The following is a 14,331-nucleotide window of genomic DNA, read 5'->3' as shown; positions in this document are numbered from 1 at the left end:
TACACTTGCATGTTGAGGATTTACAATTGTATAGGCAAGAGATCAGATATTTACAAACAGGGACAACGCTTTTTTTTTTTTTTTTTTTTAACCCTTTTCTAAGTTTTATTGGTTCTCTTTTCTCATAAAGGCCAGAAGGGCTGCAAACACTATAAGTATGTTACCAACCTCTAGCCAATGAACAGTTCTAGATGAACAGGAAGACTGTATCACACACAAAGAGAAAGACATCTAGTGTGACCTACAAGAAGCTCAAGTATTAGAAATACTGAGGTTATTATCCATACTTCAATAATACTTAAAAAAACTAAATAGAAATACTGAGGTCTTAAGAGGACATAAAAATAGATATTCTAAAATGTTTTTTAAAGAGAAGAAAATCAACTTTCTTTCTTTTTTCTTTTTCTTTTTTGCTTTTTAGGGCCACACCTACAGCATATGGAGGCTCCCAGGCTAGGGATCAAATCAGAGCTACAGCTGCTGGCCTACGCCACAGCCACGGCAATGCCAGATCCTTAACCCACTGAGCAGGGCCAAGGATCAAACCCACGTCCTCAAGGACACCAGTGGGGTTCGTTAATGCTGAGCCACAACGGGAGCCACAAGAATCAATTTTCATTTCTCTTTTTACATTTGTCTTAGGCATTCACAAAAATAATGCCAACTCAGGAAGATGTGGGTATTTCATCTCATGGACTGTTGGGATATTGCAACAAATATGTTAACAAGAGAAAGTGGGAATTGAGTAAGAAAGTGGATATTCAAGTTGGTGACAAAAACCACAGTTAACAAAACAGAATCACGAGAAAGCACCTATGAAGAGTCTTGTAATATCAAAATGGCCTGGTCCCCCCACCATAGACATTTTTCCGAAGATGACAAACAAATGGCCAACAAGGACATGAAAGGTGCTCAACATCACTAGTTATTAGAAAATGCCAACTAAAAACTATAATGAGATGTCACCGCACATCTGTCAGGATGGCTATTATCACAAAGATAAGAGATAACAAATGTTGGTGGGAAAGTAAACTGGTGCAGCCCCTACAAAGAACAGTATGGAGGTTCCTCAAAAAATTAAAGCTAGAACCTCCTTTTGATCCAGTAAGCCCACACTCCTGGGCATATGTCCAAAGGAAGTGAAACCACTATCTCAGAGAAATATCTGAGCCCATGTTCACTGTGGCAGTATTTACAACAGCCAAGGCATGGAAACAACCTAAATGTGTTGATGGACAAACGGATAAAGAAAATATGGTGTATGTATAAATGGAATATTATTCAGTCACAAAAAAGAAGGAAATCATGCCATTTGTGACAACACTGATAACATCTGAGGGCATTACACTAAGTGAAATAAGTCAGATAGAGAAAGACAAATACTGCGTGGTTTCACTTATACGTGGAATCCAACAAAAAGCCAAACTCATAGAAACAGCATTAACGGTAGTTGCCAGAGCCTGGGGGTTGGGGGAGTGGGGAGAAATGGGGAGATGTTGGTCAAAGGGTATAAACTTCCAGGTTTAGATATAACATGAATTGAATGAGTTCTGGGGATCTAATGTGCAATATGGTGATTATATTAACCAACACTGTGTCATACACTGTAAGAGGATATATCTTAAACATTTTTACCACACACACAACAAAGGGTGGTAATTACGTGGGGTGAAAGATATGTTAGCTAACACTACAGGAACCATTTAGCTATGTGTGTGTGTGTGTGTGTGTGTGTGTGTGTATCAAATCCTCATGTTACACATACTTTCAACTTACATTATGCTCTATGGAACTGTATCTCAAAAGCTGGAAAAAAAATGACCTTGCCCAGACACTTGCCTTGTGACATCGAGGGCCTTCTGAACTTTTGCTTGCACAGATCCGAGCAAATCTGCTCCCATTTTCTTAAGTAATTGTGTGAGAAGAACAAAAAGCCAATCTTGCAAGTCGTCCTTATGAATTATTATAAAATCCACAAGAGTCTCCAAAAACATACTGAAAACCTAAACACAAAGGAAAACCAAATATTTCACATATATTCGGAATTTCCTCCCAAGTCTCCAAAATAATAAAAATGCCCATACTGGCCTCGTCCAGACTCATAACTTAGGTTAACATTGTTAACAACTGGACATGTTATAGAAGGCACATGTATTAAAGAAAAGAGATGAAGGAAGAAGGATGGGAACTTACTCTCTGTTGTGAATTCCACCGCACACCAGGCCATGCAACAAAACAGATTCCACGTTAGTTCACAGTGAATTAATACCATTTCCATGCAGTTTCTTAAAGCCCTGAAAAGGCTACAATCTGATAAAATACTTTCCCCTCCCTCTATACAACTTTAAAATCAGTACAGAGAGAAATTACCTTTGCTGAAAAGTATGAGTTTAATCCTGGAGGATTTTTCTTTCTCTTTCTCTCCTTTTCTTAAGAAACTTTAATCTTCGTGTTTCTATACTATTATTATTTCTCATTATCTAGCATTCAACAAATACTACTAGGGGACAAGTAGACAAAAATCTGCATATCTACTGCTTTTCATTTTAGTCATCTATTTTGATGTGTGCCAATTCAGATATTATACAGCTTTATCTTTATAAAAGTCATACTGATCTTTATAAAAGATCATGCCCTAGAACAAAAGATATCGACAGTTCACATGATTCTCATGCTGCTGTGTCTCATTAGTGCTACCTGTCTATGGTGAGACAGAGTTCACGGTGGAGTAACCTGACCCAGCTGCAGAGAGGCCAAGGAGTAGCACCATGTCCCCTACTTGGCTAAGGAGTCTTGCTCCATTGGGACAACCCAGCGCTCTTAGACCTGCTCAGCTGGAGCTCAGCAACTGTTAGCCACCAGGGGTCTCCCGTGAGATCGCCCAGGGGAAAAAGGCAACGGGCCCCAGCTGTGGGATTCCTGGTTTAGCCAAAGGCAGCCAGCAAATATTTACTAAACTGAGACCTCCAAACTCACTGTACAAGAGCCTTCTGATGGAAACAAATTTCCTCCTTTATCCTCACATTCTGGTTCTGAATCAGCAATCTAGAGGTGACAGGTAATAGAAATTTCATCAATGTCCAAAACCATCTAATATCCCTTATGCTATAAATCTTATGCATAAGCTTTACATCTTACTGCTTTTAATACTATCTTGGAGAAAATCTTGATGATTATTATTATATCTCTGGGTATCTACATGGCCCCTAAACTCAACATTTCTTAGAGTTAATTAATATTGTTACTGTTAACCTGGCTGTGAGGACCATGACAGGGACTTTTTTTTTTTTTTTGGCTTTTTGGCTTTTTGTCATTTCTTGGGCTGCTCCCATGGCATATGGAGGTTCCTAGGCTAGGGGTCGAATTGGAGCTGCAGCCACCAGCCTACGCCAGAGCCACAGCAACGTGGGATCCGAGCCACGTCTGCAACCTACACCATAGCTCACGGCAACGCCGGATCCCCAACCCACTGAGCAAGGCCAGGGATTGAACCTGCAACCTCATGGTTCTTAGTGGGATTCGTTAACCACTGCTCCATGACGGGAACTCCCCATGACAGGGACTTTTAAGACATGCTTCAAGACTGCTATTGAGAGCTGATACTCCAAATAAGGAGAACCTCTGCATTCATTCTCCTGCGCTCCCCTGGAGCATCTCAAAAGGCAGGGAGGGGCCCTCTGCTGTTTTCTGTATTCCAAGCCCAGTATAGGTGCTCAGAAAATGCTAAATGGCTGCACAGGTGATGGATGCTTCAGGGACAATTCCTTGGAGGGGGAAAGGGCAGGGAAAGATGCAAGATGACAGTGAATGGCTAGATTTTGTAGCTGTCACAGGTTTCTTTCTCCCAGCAGGATTTAGAAGAGACCATTTTATTAGGAAAACCACAGTGAAAGATGCAGTTATACCCTGTGCCTCAGGCATTGAGATTGCTAATGCCAATTTAGGACTTTCAATTTCCACACTCTCGTTTCTGTCCCTTACATTCCCTTTAACTTCCCTGATGTCTTCATCCCTCTGATTTCTCCCTCTAAAAGCATCTAACAGCCTCTAAGGCTCCCTTCCCAACCATGGCATTTATTTAAAATCTAGACTCCAAGCAAAGTTTTGCCAAGGGTCCCACTCTCAGCTCCACTCCTTAGAAAGGGCCTGTGCCGACTCACAGGTTCTCTCCCCATGCAGGGAGAGAGCGAGTCTCCTCAACCCGCAGGAGGTGTGGACACCAGCCAAGTGGCCACCAACAAATTCTTAGAGGGAGCAATTCTTTTTGGAAAAACACTAAATGTGGTTTTTCAATAAATTCATTTTATAAAATGCTTCCATTTTTCTTTCTATTTCTCTTGGTCTTTTTACGGCTGCACCCTCAGCATATGGAGGTTCCCAGGCTAGGGGTTGAACTGAAGCTACAGCTGCCAGCCTACAACACAGCCACAGCAACACCAGATCCGAGCCACATCTGTGGCCTTCACCACAGCTCACAGCAATGCCGGATCCCCTGGGTGAGGCCAGGGATAGAACCCACGTCTTCATGGATACTAGTTGGGTTTGTTACCACTGAGCCCTGATGGGAACTCCAACCTAGACAAATTCCACATGGGACACCAAAAAAAATTTTTTTTACATACTTGATAATTTTCTTCCCTACTGTAACTTTTCAAAAAAAAGTATCATATTGTAATACACTGTTACATCCTGGCACTTGGCTGGCTGTTTGGCTAATAGGAGGTACACAAAAATAGATGCCGAATGAATAAAAGACTACATCTGATTCTCTGCATGCTAACTCTTACTTAAAACACCCCTTACTTAACTGGAAGTTGTATGAACATTTGAAATTTCTAAGAATTTCATCTTCAAAAGATGTGACATGAACTGCTGTTGGAACTGGGCTGTGTCTGTAAGGACCGAACTGCAGTTAAAGGAACATCTCTCTCTCTCCTGAGCAGCTCACTCGGACATGCAGAAAAGGGGCTGCTAGACTGGGGTTGTGTCTGTAAGGTTTGAACTGCGCTACGGGGAGCACGTCTCCCGAGGGGCACGGTACACAGCTCACACGGACATGCAGAGAGGGGGGGACACAGGCAGCCTCCCCACTTTACCTTGCTGTGAGGGTCGGCAAACATCCGGGTGAAAATCTCACACAGCCTTTTCAATTCCACTCGACTAGAGGAAATAAAATGGAAATAAATAAATGTAGTATTTAGTAAGACCAGACTGAAACTAGTTGTAGCTTCTTTAAATCCTTTCATTTCCTTTTTAAATCCTTTTCATTTCCATCAACTACATAAGCTTTATATAGTTTTTATATAACAGGTTTTTTTTCACAAGTGAATTCGCTCTCTAAAGTTTAATTTAGGATGGAATTCAACTCATGGAATAGAAAATGATAGTTTTTCTCTCATTCTGAAATGAAACTGAATCCCAGACAGTGATTATCACCTACGTTCACATAAGTAGATGCAGCAAAGCCATGAGTCCAACTCACTTCGGGTCTGTTTCCACATGCCACAGATGAGAGGAAACAGGATAAACTAGGGAAAGCATGTGTCTGGGGGTCAGACAGCCCTGGATTTTAAACTCAGTTCTGCCACAAAGTACTGTGATATCTTTACATCCATTTCAGTGAGACAACGGCCGCTAACAGGATTAAGGAGGATGGCACATCCCACCTGCAACTGTGCCTGAACCAAGCACACACATACTTATCTGTGCCTCTCTGACTTTTCTTACCCTTAACTGTACTGCTGGATCCCAGTTTTGTTCTTATTTGCTTTTGTTTTGGCCAGGCCTAAGACATGTGGAAGTTTCCGTGCCAGGGACTGAACCTGTGCCACAGCTGCAGTAACACTGGATCCTTAACCCACTGAGCCACAGAGAAACTTCCTCGATCCCAGTTTACTTCAAGGATTCATTAGAAAGTGTCACCTGCTTCTCCCAAATTATCCCCCTCAAAGAGATAAGACAGCTGGATCAATGATCCTTCAACATCACTCATGATGAAATCTAGTCAGTCCAAGGCTAGTCAGTAGATTTCTCGAGATTATTCAATGGATCTGTGGTGAACACTAAAAACCAAGAAACTAGGGCCACCAGAATGAAGCAAATTCTTGAAGAATAATGACACCAAACCACCTTTTTTGTTTTTTGACAGAGCATTAGGACATCAGAAGTGACCCACACTTCAGAAGGGATATGACAAAGCCTCTCCTGACCTGTGCAGGCACAGTCTGGAATAATCTGGGGCAGGGGCTCAAGCGGCAAGAAGAAATACAGCAGTGGGACTGGGGATGGGAGGGGAGGTTTCAGACTGGCTGGACAGCCATACTGCCAGCCCAGTGATTCCCTAGTCAACACTCACTTAGCCTTGCAGAGAACAGCTATGACCATAATCACTTATTCAGTCTCACAATATACTGCTAAAAAATTATCCAAAGACTATGTATACACTGTATTTCAAATCTCTAATTTTGCGATTCACCTTATACTCAATGACATATTAGTACTAGTACATGGTTTAATAAGCAGCATTTCTTCTTAGATACAAAATAATGGTGTGTGGAGTTCCCTGGTGGCCTAGCAGTTAAGGATCTGGTGTTGTTACTGCTGTGGCCTGGGTCTGATTCCCTGGCCTAGGAACTTCCACATACTGTGGCATGACCTAAAACAAACAAAAAATGGTATGTCAGTGGTGCCTTAGAGTTGATACAATGTAGTATACATAAATACTTTTGGTATATGCTCATTTTAGAAAATGTATGAGCTATGGAAACAAAAAAAGACAAAAATAATTCCAGAGATAACATCATACTATTTTAGAGTATTCGGTTTTATTTTATTTATTTATTTTTTTTAGGGCTGTATCCATGGCATATGGAAGTTCCCAGGCTAGGGGTCGAATCGGAGCTACAGCTGCCAGCCTATGCCACAGCTACAGCAACACCAGATCCGAACCGAGTCTACGGCCTATACCACAGTTCACGGCAACACCAGATCCTTAATGCACTGAGCGAGGCCAGGAATCAAACCTCATGGTTCCTAGTAGGACTCGTTTCTACTGTGCCACGACAGGAACTCCAATTATTCAGTTTCAATATCACTTTATTCAGCTTACTTACAAACTACACATATGTATATGATGTGTACCAAAAAATTTAAGACTGAGGCTGGTATCATTTTATCCATGAATCCAAAGTGTAATAAACTGTACCAACCTGCAGAGGTGTTTTATTTTCTACCTAAATTGCAAACTATACGGAGATTTTTCAATTAGCACCTACTAGAAAAATGTGAACCATAAGGGAACTAAATGTTTTCTACACCTAATAAATGATAGAGTAATTGCAGGAAACTCCAAATTCTCCGGAAGGCAAAGCCCAGGCCTTGGCCGACCCAGCATCCTCGGATGCCCCAGCGCCTCCCCACATGGCAGGGGACCCATTTAACCTCTGTGTGAGGATAACACAGGACTCCACAGCGGCTCATCCCAGCCTCACCTCAGCGTTCTTTGGCTCTTGAGCAGGTTCTGCAGGCCCAGGAGCCCTTCCTTCCTCTCTGACCAGTTGGAGCTGGCACAGTGGTTGAGAACCTCGGCCACGTCCTCTGTCTGCCGCAGGTAGTGCGGGATGCCGCCGTTCCTAGAGCCATACGAGCGCTCAGAGCACACGCTCGAGGCATCGCTGTTGGCATCGTCATCAGAGTACATCCCATATGGCTCATAGCGCCTCCGCACAGGCTTCTTCTGCCAGATCCAATGGGCGGTGGGTGATGGAGGGAGAAATGGAGAGGCCACACGGCCGTGAGTCCAACCAAAGTCAACAACACGGCGTTAAATGTAAAGAAACACGTGTGCACTTGCACACACACACACACAAACATGCGCGCACACGCCACATCTGCCCTGTGCTTGCAGATCAGGGAAACAAAAACAGTAGCGCAGACTTGGGTGGGCACAGCGAGTAACAGGCAGGGGTCCTTAGCAGGGAGGGTGGAGCATGAGGTCTAGCACTGTGTGTGGCTTCTCAGGAAGACCCACTGGCTCTGAGATTTCAAATCTTTCTGCTTGCTCCTATCTCTGAGATGATAATAATTATCCTTCTCATGGGCTTGTTGTGAGGATTAAGTGGAATTACATGTTAAATAACGTGGCTCAATGCCTGACACACTGCGAGTAGGTGCACCCCCCTAGCCCCTTCCCAATCAGAAGCAACGGATCTTGAGCACGATCTCTGAGTAAATTTGCGTGAATACTCGTGCTTCCTTCAGAAAGTCAAACTGTGATGTCAGTGGCAGAGTATCCTATAGAAAAGGGTTCTTAAATTATCTAAACTATTTCTATAAAGGACTTAAAAGTCTTATAACACGAAGAGGCCTCCTGTAAACTATAATGCCTGACTCATTCATTTTCTCTTATCCTGAATATAAAACTCTATGTTAAATCCCTAAATAATACAGCAGCAGCTATTTAAAATAGATAAAATTTATAAAATATGATCTCTCTAGGGAGAAAAATAAATATTGGCTTAAATAACAACGTAAGAGTAGAACAAACTAGGTTAATAAATGAAATGAAACACTAATAGGAAAAGGGGCTGAGCTTGATATTCAAAAATAATATTAAGACAAACTAGTATGTAAGAGGTGACCGTTTCTGGCACTAACAAAAGCATTACTAGTTTCAACAAAAATCACAATTCAGACCTATACTACGCTACATTTTTTGCTGCTTTATTAGCTCCTAAAGGAAATATACTCACAACAGAAAAAAAAAGTTGTAAAACAAAAGTTAAAAGCACTGGTACCTTGCTCCTGGAGTCTCCTAACAGCTGTAGGCAGGAAAATATTGAAGGATGGGGAAAAAGCATAGAGAATTATGTCAGAAGCATATGTGGGGATTGTTCTTGCAACAAAAGTGTACAGCAAAACATATCTTGGCAAACCAAAAATACAGGTTAGCAAGCGATTCATATCAAGCGAATAACAAAGAACGCTTTCACAATGGCATTTCCTAAGCCTCATGAGCGTCTTATGAGACCTCCCAGGATCTGCTAGAACTCTTTGCTAAACTCTCCCCCTAACACTGAGCTCCGTCCCAACGTCACCATTAATTCTGCTGTCTACTCCTAGGATGGATTCTACCCCTGGGACTTCTCTGTGAGGCAAGGGTTGGGTATCCCTCTTGCGCGTTCTCTTCTGAGGCAGGTCACTCGGGAGGACCAAGCAGTTTGGACTAAAAGAAGGGCAGCACGCATGTCAGGGAGCCGGAGCTGGAGAAAAGCCCACAGCAAGTGATGCCAGAGCTCCAACTCTCAGTCCTGCTCCGCCTCCCTATGCACATGGTCCTTGAGGCAGTTCCTTAAAGAACTTGGGAACCTCCCCGGAACTGGAAGTGTATCTTACTGAGGGCTCTGTGCCCCCAGCACCCCCACTGCTCTGACCACTTCAAGGTCTCAAAATAAGGAAGAAGCAGATTCTATATGCCAAACTTGGAAGGAAACACCTCCTCACAGCTCACATCTCTTAAGTCATGGTTAAAGCAATTATCCCGCACTCCAGTACCTGCCAGAAAAAGCCCTTCTACATACAAGGCTGATGAACAGAGCTGGCCGGGCAGCCCTCACAGGGGAAGCATCGTGAGAGCGGAAAACGTCTTGCTCAGACGTTCATCCAAGAAACTGACTGAGCAAGAATAACTGAGAACCAGCAAGGGATGAAGTCAGAATCACTGGAGCCACAGACTAGGACATGTTGATCAGATGAAACATGGCTGGATTTAAAACCTCCAGGCCTGAAAGCAGGGTATTACAATGCTTTCTTCATTAGAGGAGAATAAATCTTAAAAGAGTACAAGCAAGTCCAGAGAGCAGACAGTTCTAAAGAATGTCTGTTTTAAATGCTGAGCACACAAACCAGAATAAACAAGAGGTTGTGTTGCTACCAGCTGCAATGCACCTTCAATAAGCAATCTGATCACAAGCGGATTCTACTTAGGAACTTTCTGCTATAACCACACACATATGAGCCTTGAATCACTTCACATTGTTTTCTTAGATATTACATCATAATGATGCAAAAATATATTCTACTAGTGCTTCATCTCCTCAAACAGTTCATCAAAAAATCTGGGAAAGTTTCCGTAAATGATGACTTAAGGACTCGTTGAAACAAGCAAATGTATAATCATATGGAACAACCAGTGAGGTAAATGGAACAAATGCAAGGTTTTCAGACCACAAACTCTATGAGCTACTTTATATACGGATATGTTTAGGCTATGCCATCAAAGCCTGTGAAGCAACAGAAGCAACAGAATGCGAAAAAGGAAATGCTGCGAAACACATGGAAGGCAAAGAAGAAGCCCAATGACATCTGAGAAGCCCAATGTCATCAAAAGTTCCTTGACAGTGGGGAGCACAGAAGCACTTGATGCTGACATGTTTCATAAGGCCAGTCTTCACTTAGGTACACAGTTAAAAATTTAAGAAGAAAGCAATAATAATATAAATTTACCCAACATCTACACAATTTTATAGAGTGTCAAAGATGAATTTAGTGGCCTGATTCAGAGGATACTTTCTGTTAAGACAGAGAAAGATGCAGGTGAGTAATTCAAAGAGACTCCACGCAGGGTGACGCTTACCAGAGCATCTGCAACAGCGGCTTCCAGATCTGTGCTTGTGCTCAAGACCCGCATGGCATTCACAGAACCGGGTATTCTTCCTGCCTGGCCAAGCCCAAATCGGTCTATTGCGAAAACAAAAGCAAAAGACTTGTCATTTTAATTCAAACGTTTTCCTGTCTTTGCAATGGCTCCTGCATCGTCTCACCAACTGGACAGAGGCCCTGGGAAGCCTCTAGGCTTCTTCACTACACTCGACTTGCTCACCTGTGGCAGAGGCTACACCGCTCACATTTAATCCTCTCGTGCCACAAAGCGTCCTGACCACCGAAAACGGTTCTGCCGTGATCTTTTATTTTTGAGAAATGTTGAGATGTGAGAGAGGGTGGGGAACTTATTACAGGAGGAGCTGGACTGTGAGTGAGACCTGCTATCTCTTTAGCGTTCTCTCTAGAGGCAGGCAGCCCTGGTATTTGGTCAAACTTATTAGAAAGATTCTAGCTGTGATGAGTTCTAATGCAATAAGTAATAAAAAGGTAAAATTTGAAACAAATGTATTAAATTGATCTCTGTGCAAATTTTCATTAGTGTCTCTACTGTTTAACTGTTACTAAGCTCCATTAATTTGAGGTACTTGGGCATCATGACACATGTGTCACCAAAGTTATCTAAAAATCAATTTATTGAAATTCTTTAATCTCCACTACAAAAAGCTAGCATCTTCAATGCAAAATTTTAATCATTAAGGTGATATTAATATATTCTTCCCTGAATCCCTTAAAGGATTTTAAAGTAACAATGCCCAAAATGTCAAATTTCAGTGGTTTGAACAACTACTCTAAGCTTATTAATGATCATGGACTGAGTTTAAAAGTCCTACTGAGCCGACCAGCCTTCCTTAGAAGTGCTGAGGTTAAAACAATGCAGGAGAAAGTCAGTGTCAATTATATTCTGTAAGTCTAGCTGATGGTAAAAGGGTCTTATTTTAAAATACTAATGCCTAATAAACCTTTCAAAGAAAAATGTTAAGATTTAAAATGCTTTCTCTTTGTTAACAAATGAGACAGTTTGGACAAGGAAAATCTCTGTATTTGCCATATTCTAGAAATGAAGCATTTAGGAAAAAAAAGAAAGAAAGCTAATATCTGTTTTACATGACTTCATCTTTCCTATGCAATGATATTCTAAAGTTTTAGGTATGTGACATGATACCTACAAACTGGTGAACTTTCAAAGTGAAGTGCTATTTAGCTTTTTAAAAATGTCAGATTCAAAACATTATACCTCCCACTACAGAGAAAGGAGAAAAAAATATAAACACTGCTAATCAAAAAAGTTATACAGTTATGAATTTTTATAAAGAAACAAAAATTGTGTTATACTATCCCCTTTTTTAATGCACTTGATCATACTGAATGTCATCATTGTGTATACATTTAAAAGGTAATGTGCCATGTCTAATAAAAAGGGAACACCAAGCAATTATGTCTCTCTTAGATATAAATTATCAGTTGAAATATGAAACAATTATAAATCTGAGATTTATTATGCACAAGTTTTATAAATGATCTTTGTTCAAGTTTTTTTTTTCCATTAAAAAAGGGTAGATAGTAAGGGATTTATGAGTCACAGAATGAAAGTAATTCAGTTATAAGCCATTTAAAAATTACCCAGCATAAACTTAAACAAAACGGAATCTTAAAAAAAATAAAATAAAATAAAGTAGATCTCATGCCAGCAATTCTTGCTCCAGGAATAATATTGATTTTCAGAAACAAAATTAAAACTGTAAGAACAAAGCAATTATTCTTTGCTTCCCAGATGCATACAGCATTGCCATACACAGTGCCTGCAGATCATTTGATAGATTATCACAGATAATTGAATTCCAAATCTTAAGGGGAAATGTTTGTCTGGAGCTAAGAAAAATGATAAGCCCTTTTTTCCACCAGACCCAAATCTACTTACACCCTCACTGCTCTGGTACTATTCATTTTCCAGGAAATGGATACATACAACTGTGCCCTCAGTCTGGCCCATAATCCTCAGGGGAATGTCCTAATCAGAGAATACATAGTAAAATGCATAGCTGGCTTCATTTAGAGGAAAACCAGAGACGGTAACTCAGTAAATTGGCCACAGCTGTCACCATCAATAGTCTGATTTAAGAGCTTATGCCCTGTACTCACAACTGATAAATTATAGCCTTTAGGGATTATTAGCATATCAAAATGATGCCAGTTAACACTGGCAAACTGATGCATGACTGTGTGTGCTTACTTTTTACCCTGGTGGCTAACCAGGGGATTTGAGGGATGGTTAAAAAGGAGCCAAGATAGAATGTGTTGGGGCTGCAGGCTGCAAAGGCTACCTTTGGCCTGACCCGATTATCCTAATTGTGATTTGTTTTTCCATAAAAGTTTTAGGACAATCCACTTCCTTCAATACATATGCAATGGAGTACGCTATAATTTGGAACATTTGGTAACTAAACAGTCTCTCCAAGTAATTAGAACCTTAATTACTAAGAACTGGCATTCATCAACACCGCTCTACTGGGAGCAAAGCCTCTGCTGGACGACAGACATAACCCACACTTCCCGCTAGGGGCCCTTCAGGACACCTATTTGGGGCTGCTGCTTTCCCAGGGGAGGGAGTGAAAAGAAGGGAAGAAGGGCTTCCCCATCTTTTTGTTTTGTTTTAACATAAATACAAACACTGGAGAAATGATGTTGTCAAACAGGCTATAAAGCATCTACAGCCTATTAACAGAACCATAAACATTCAACAACTTAAAAAAAAATAAGAGCACATGGAGGGGGATGAGGTGCATACATGCCAAGTGCTAGCCGACACTGATGAAAACAAATGTTACGATGGGTGTGAGACAGAACATGGAGAAGCCAGTCATGCATGAGCACTTGTTCACCTGACTGCCCAACAGAGTCAGCAGTGGCCAGAGCACTAGTGGACCTGGAATGACGTCGAGAGGCTGCAGGTAAAAGGAACGGCAACACCCACAGGGTTAACACAGAAGAACCCGAGACAGAAAAGGCCACGGTGCAAAGGCAAGGCGGGGATTGCTCCCAACAAGGCCGTGTTTTCTCATGAGAAGAAATGGTGCTGGATATGAATGGACAGCAAGTGCCAACCCCCGAACTCGCACACGGCTCTAAGACACCGGCACGACAGGGTAGTCGGTGAGGCCTCCCTTCGGTTCGTGTTCGCGCCAAGAAGCCTGGGTCAGCCATCATGGAGTGTGCGACATGGAGGCGGGGTCACTGAGTCGGCCCGATCCCAGACAGGGACGGCAGGAGGATGGACTGCCAACTCAGCTCACGACACGTCTCACCAGTATGTGATGCATATGCAACCATGCACCAGAAACAAAGCAGAGAAGGTTGTCATGTTATCTCAACAGAAAACAGAATGAACTCACGAGAAGGGAGCTCAACAAAAGGACTTCCACTTGCCCCAGTCAAAAGTTTTGTAGTTCTGTTGCACGAATATCTTAATTATTAGTGAACTTACTGTGTAACTGTTGGAAAGTTAGTTCTAGTACATTTACAGCCTCCTTGGAGAGGCATCTGTAGTACTCTGGTTATGCACACCAGCTCTGTAACACACCTGTGGTGAGACCACAACTGGCTGTAGGACCTTGGGCAAAGTACTAAACCTCTCTGCGCCTCAGTTTTCTCATCTGTAAAATGGTGCTATCC

At 41.9% G+C, this 14,331-nt stretch overlaps 1 protein-coding gene across 20 annotated transcripts in view; it reads right to left on the bottom strand.

The window, feature by feature from the left end:
• CLASP1 (cytoplasmic linker associated protein 1) overlaps nucleotides 1–14,331 on the bottom strand; it is a 262,487-nt gene that overhangs the window by 57,146 nt on the left and 191,010 nt on the right. For 3 of the 20 annotated variants that reach the window (XM_047772158.1, XM_047772164.1, XM_047772169.1), the window contains 5 exons: nucleotides 10,634–10,737; nucleotides 8,796–8,819; nucleotides 7,491–7,735; nucleotides 5,097–5,160; nucleotides 1,840–2,003 (listed from right to left, as the gene is read on the bottom strand). In XM_047772158.1, the coding sequence (XP_047628114.1) occupies nucleotides 1,840–2,003; nucleotides 5,097–5,160; nucleotides 7,491–7,735; nucleotides 8,796–8,819; nucleotides 10,634–10,737 (601 nt within the window). Of the gene's footprint in view, nucleotides 1–1,839; nucleotides 2,004–2,193; nucleotides 2,197–2,976; nucleotides 3,046–5,096; nucleotides 5,161–7,490; nucleotides 7,736–8,795; nucleotides 8,820–10,633; nucleotides 10,738–13,541; nucleotides 13,605–14,331 lie in introns of all 20 variants that reach the window. The other 17 variants (XM_047772159.1, XM_047772165.1, XM_047772168.1 and 14 more) reach the window with 11 other exon arrangements.

This window comes from Phacochoerus africanus, chromosome 3, assembly GCF_016906955.1.
Source record: "Phacochoerus africanus isolate WHEZ1 chromosome 3, ROS_Pafr_v1, whole genome shotgun sequence".
Taxonomy (NCBI): Eukaryota; Metazoa; Chordata; class Mammalia; order Artiodactyla; family Suidae; genus Phacochoerus; species Phacochoerus africanus.
Note: the sequence above shows the minus strand (reverse complement) of the source record. Positions and strands in the feature narration are given on the sequence as shown.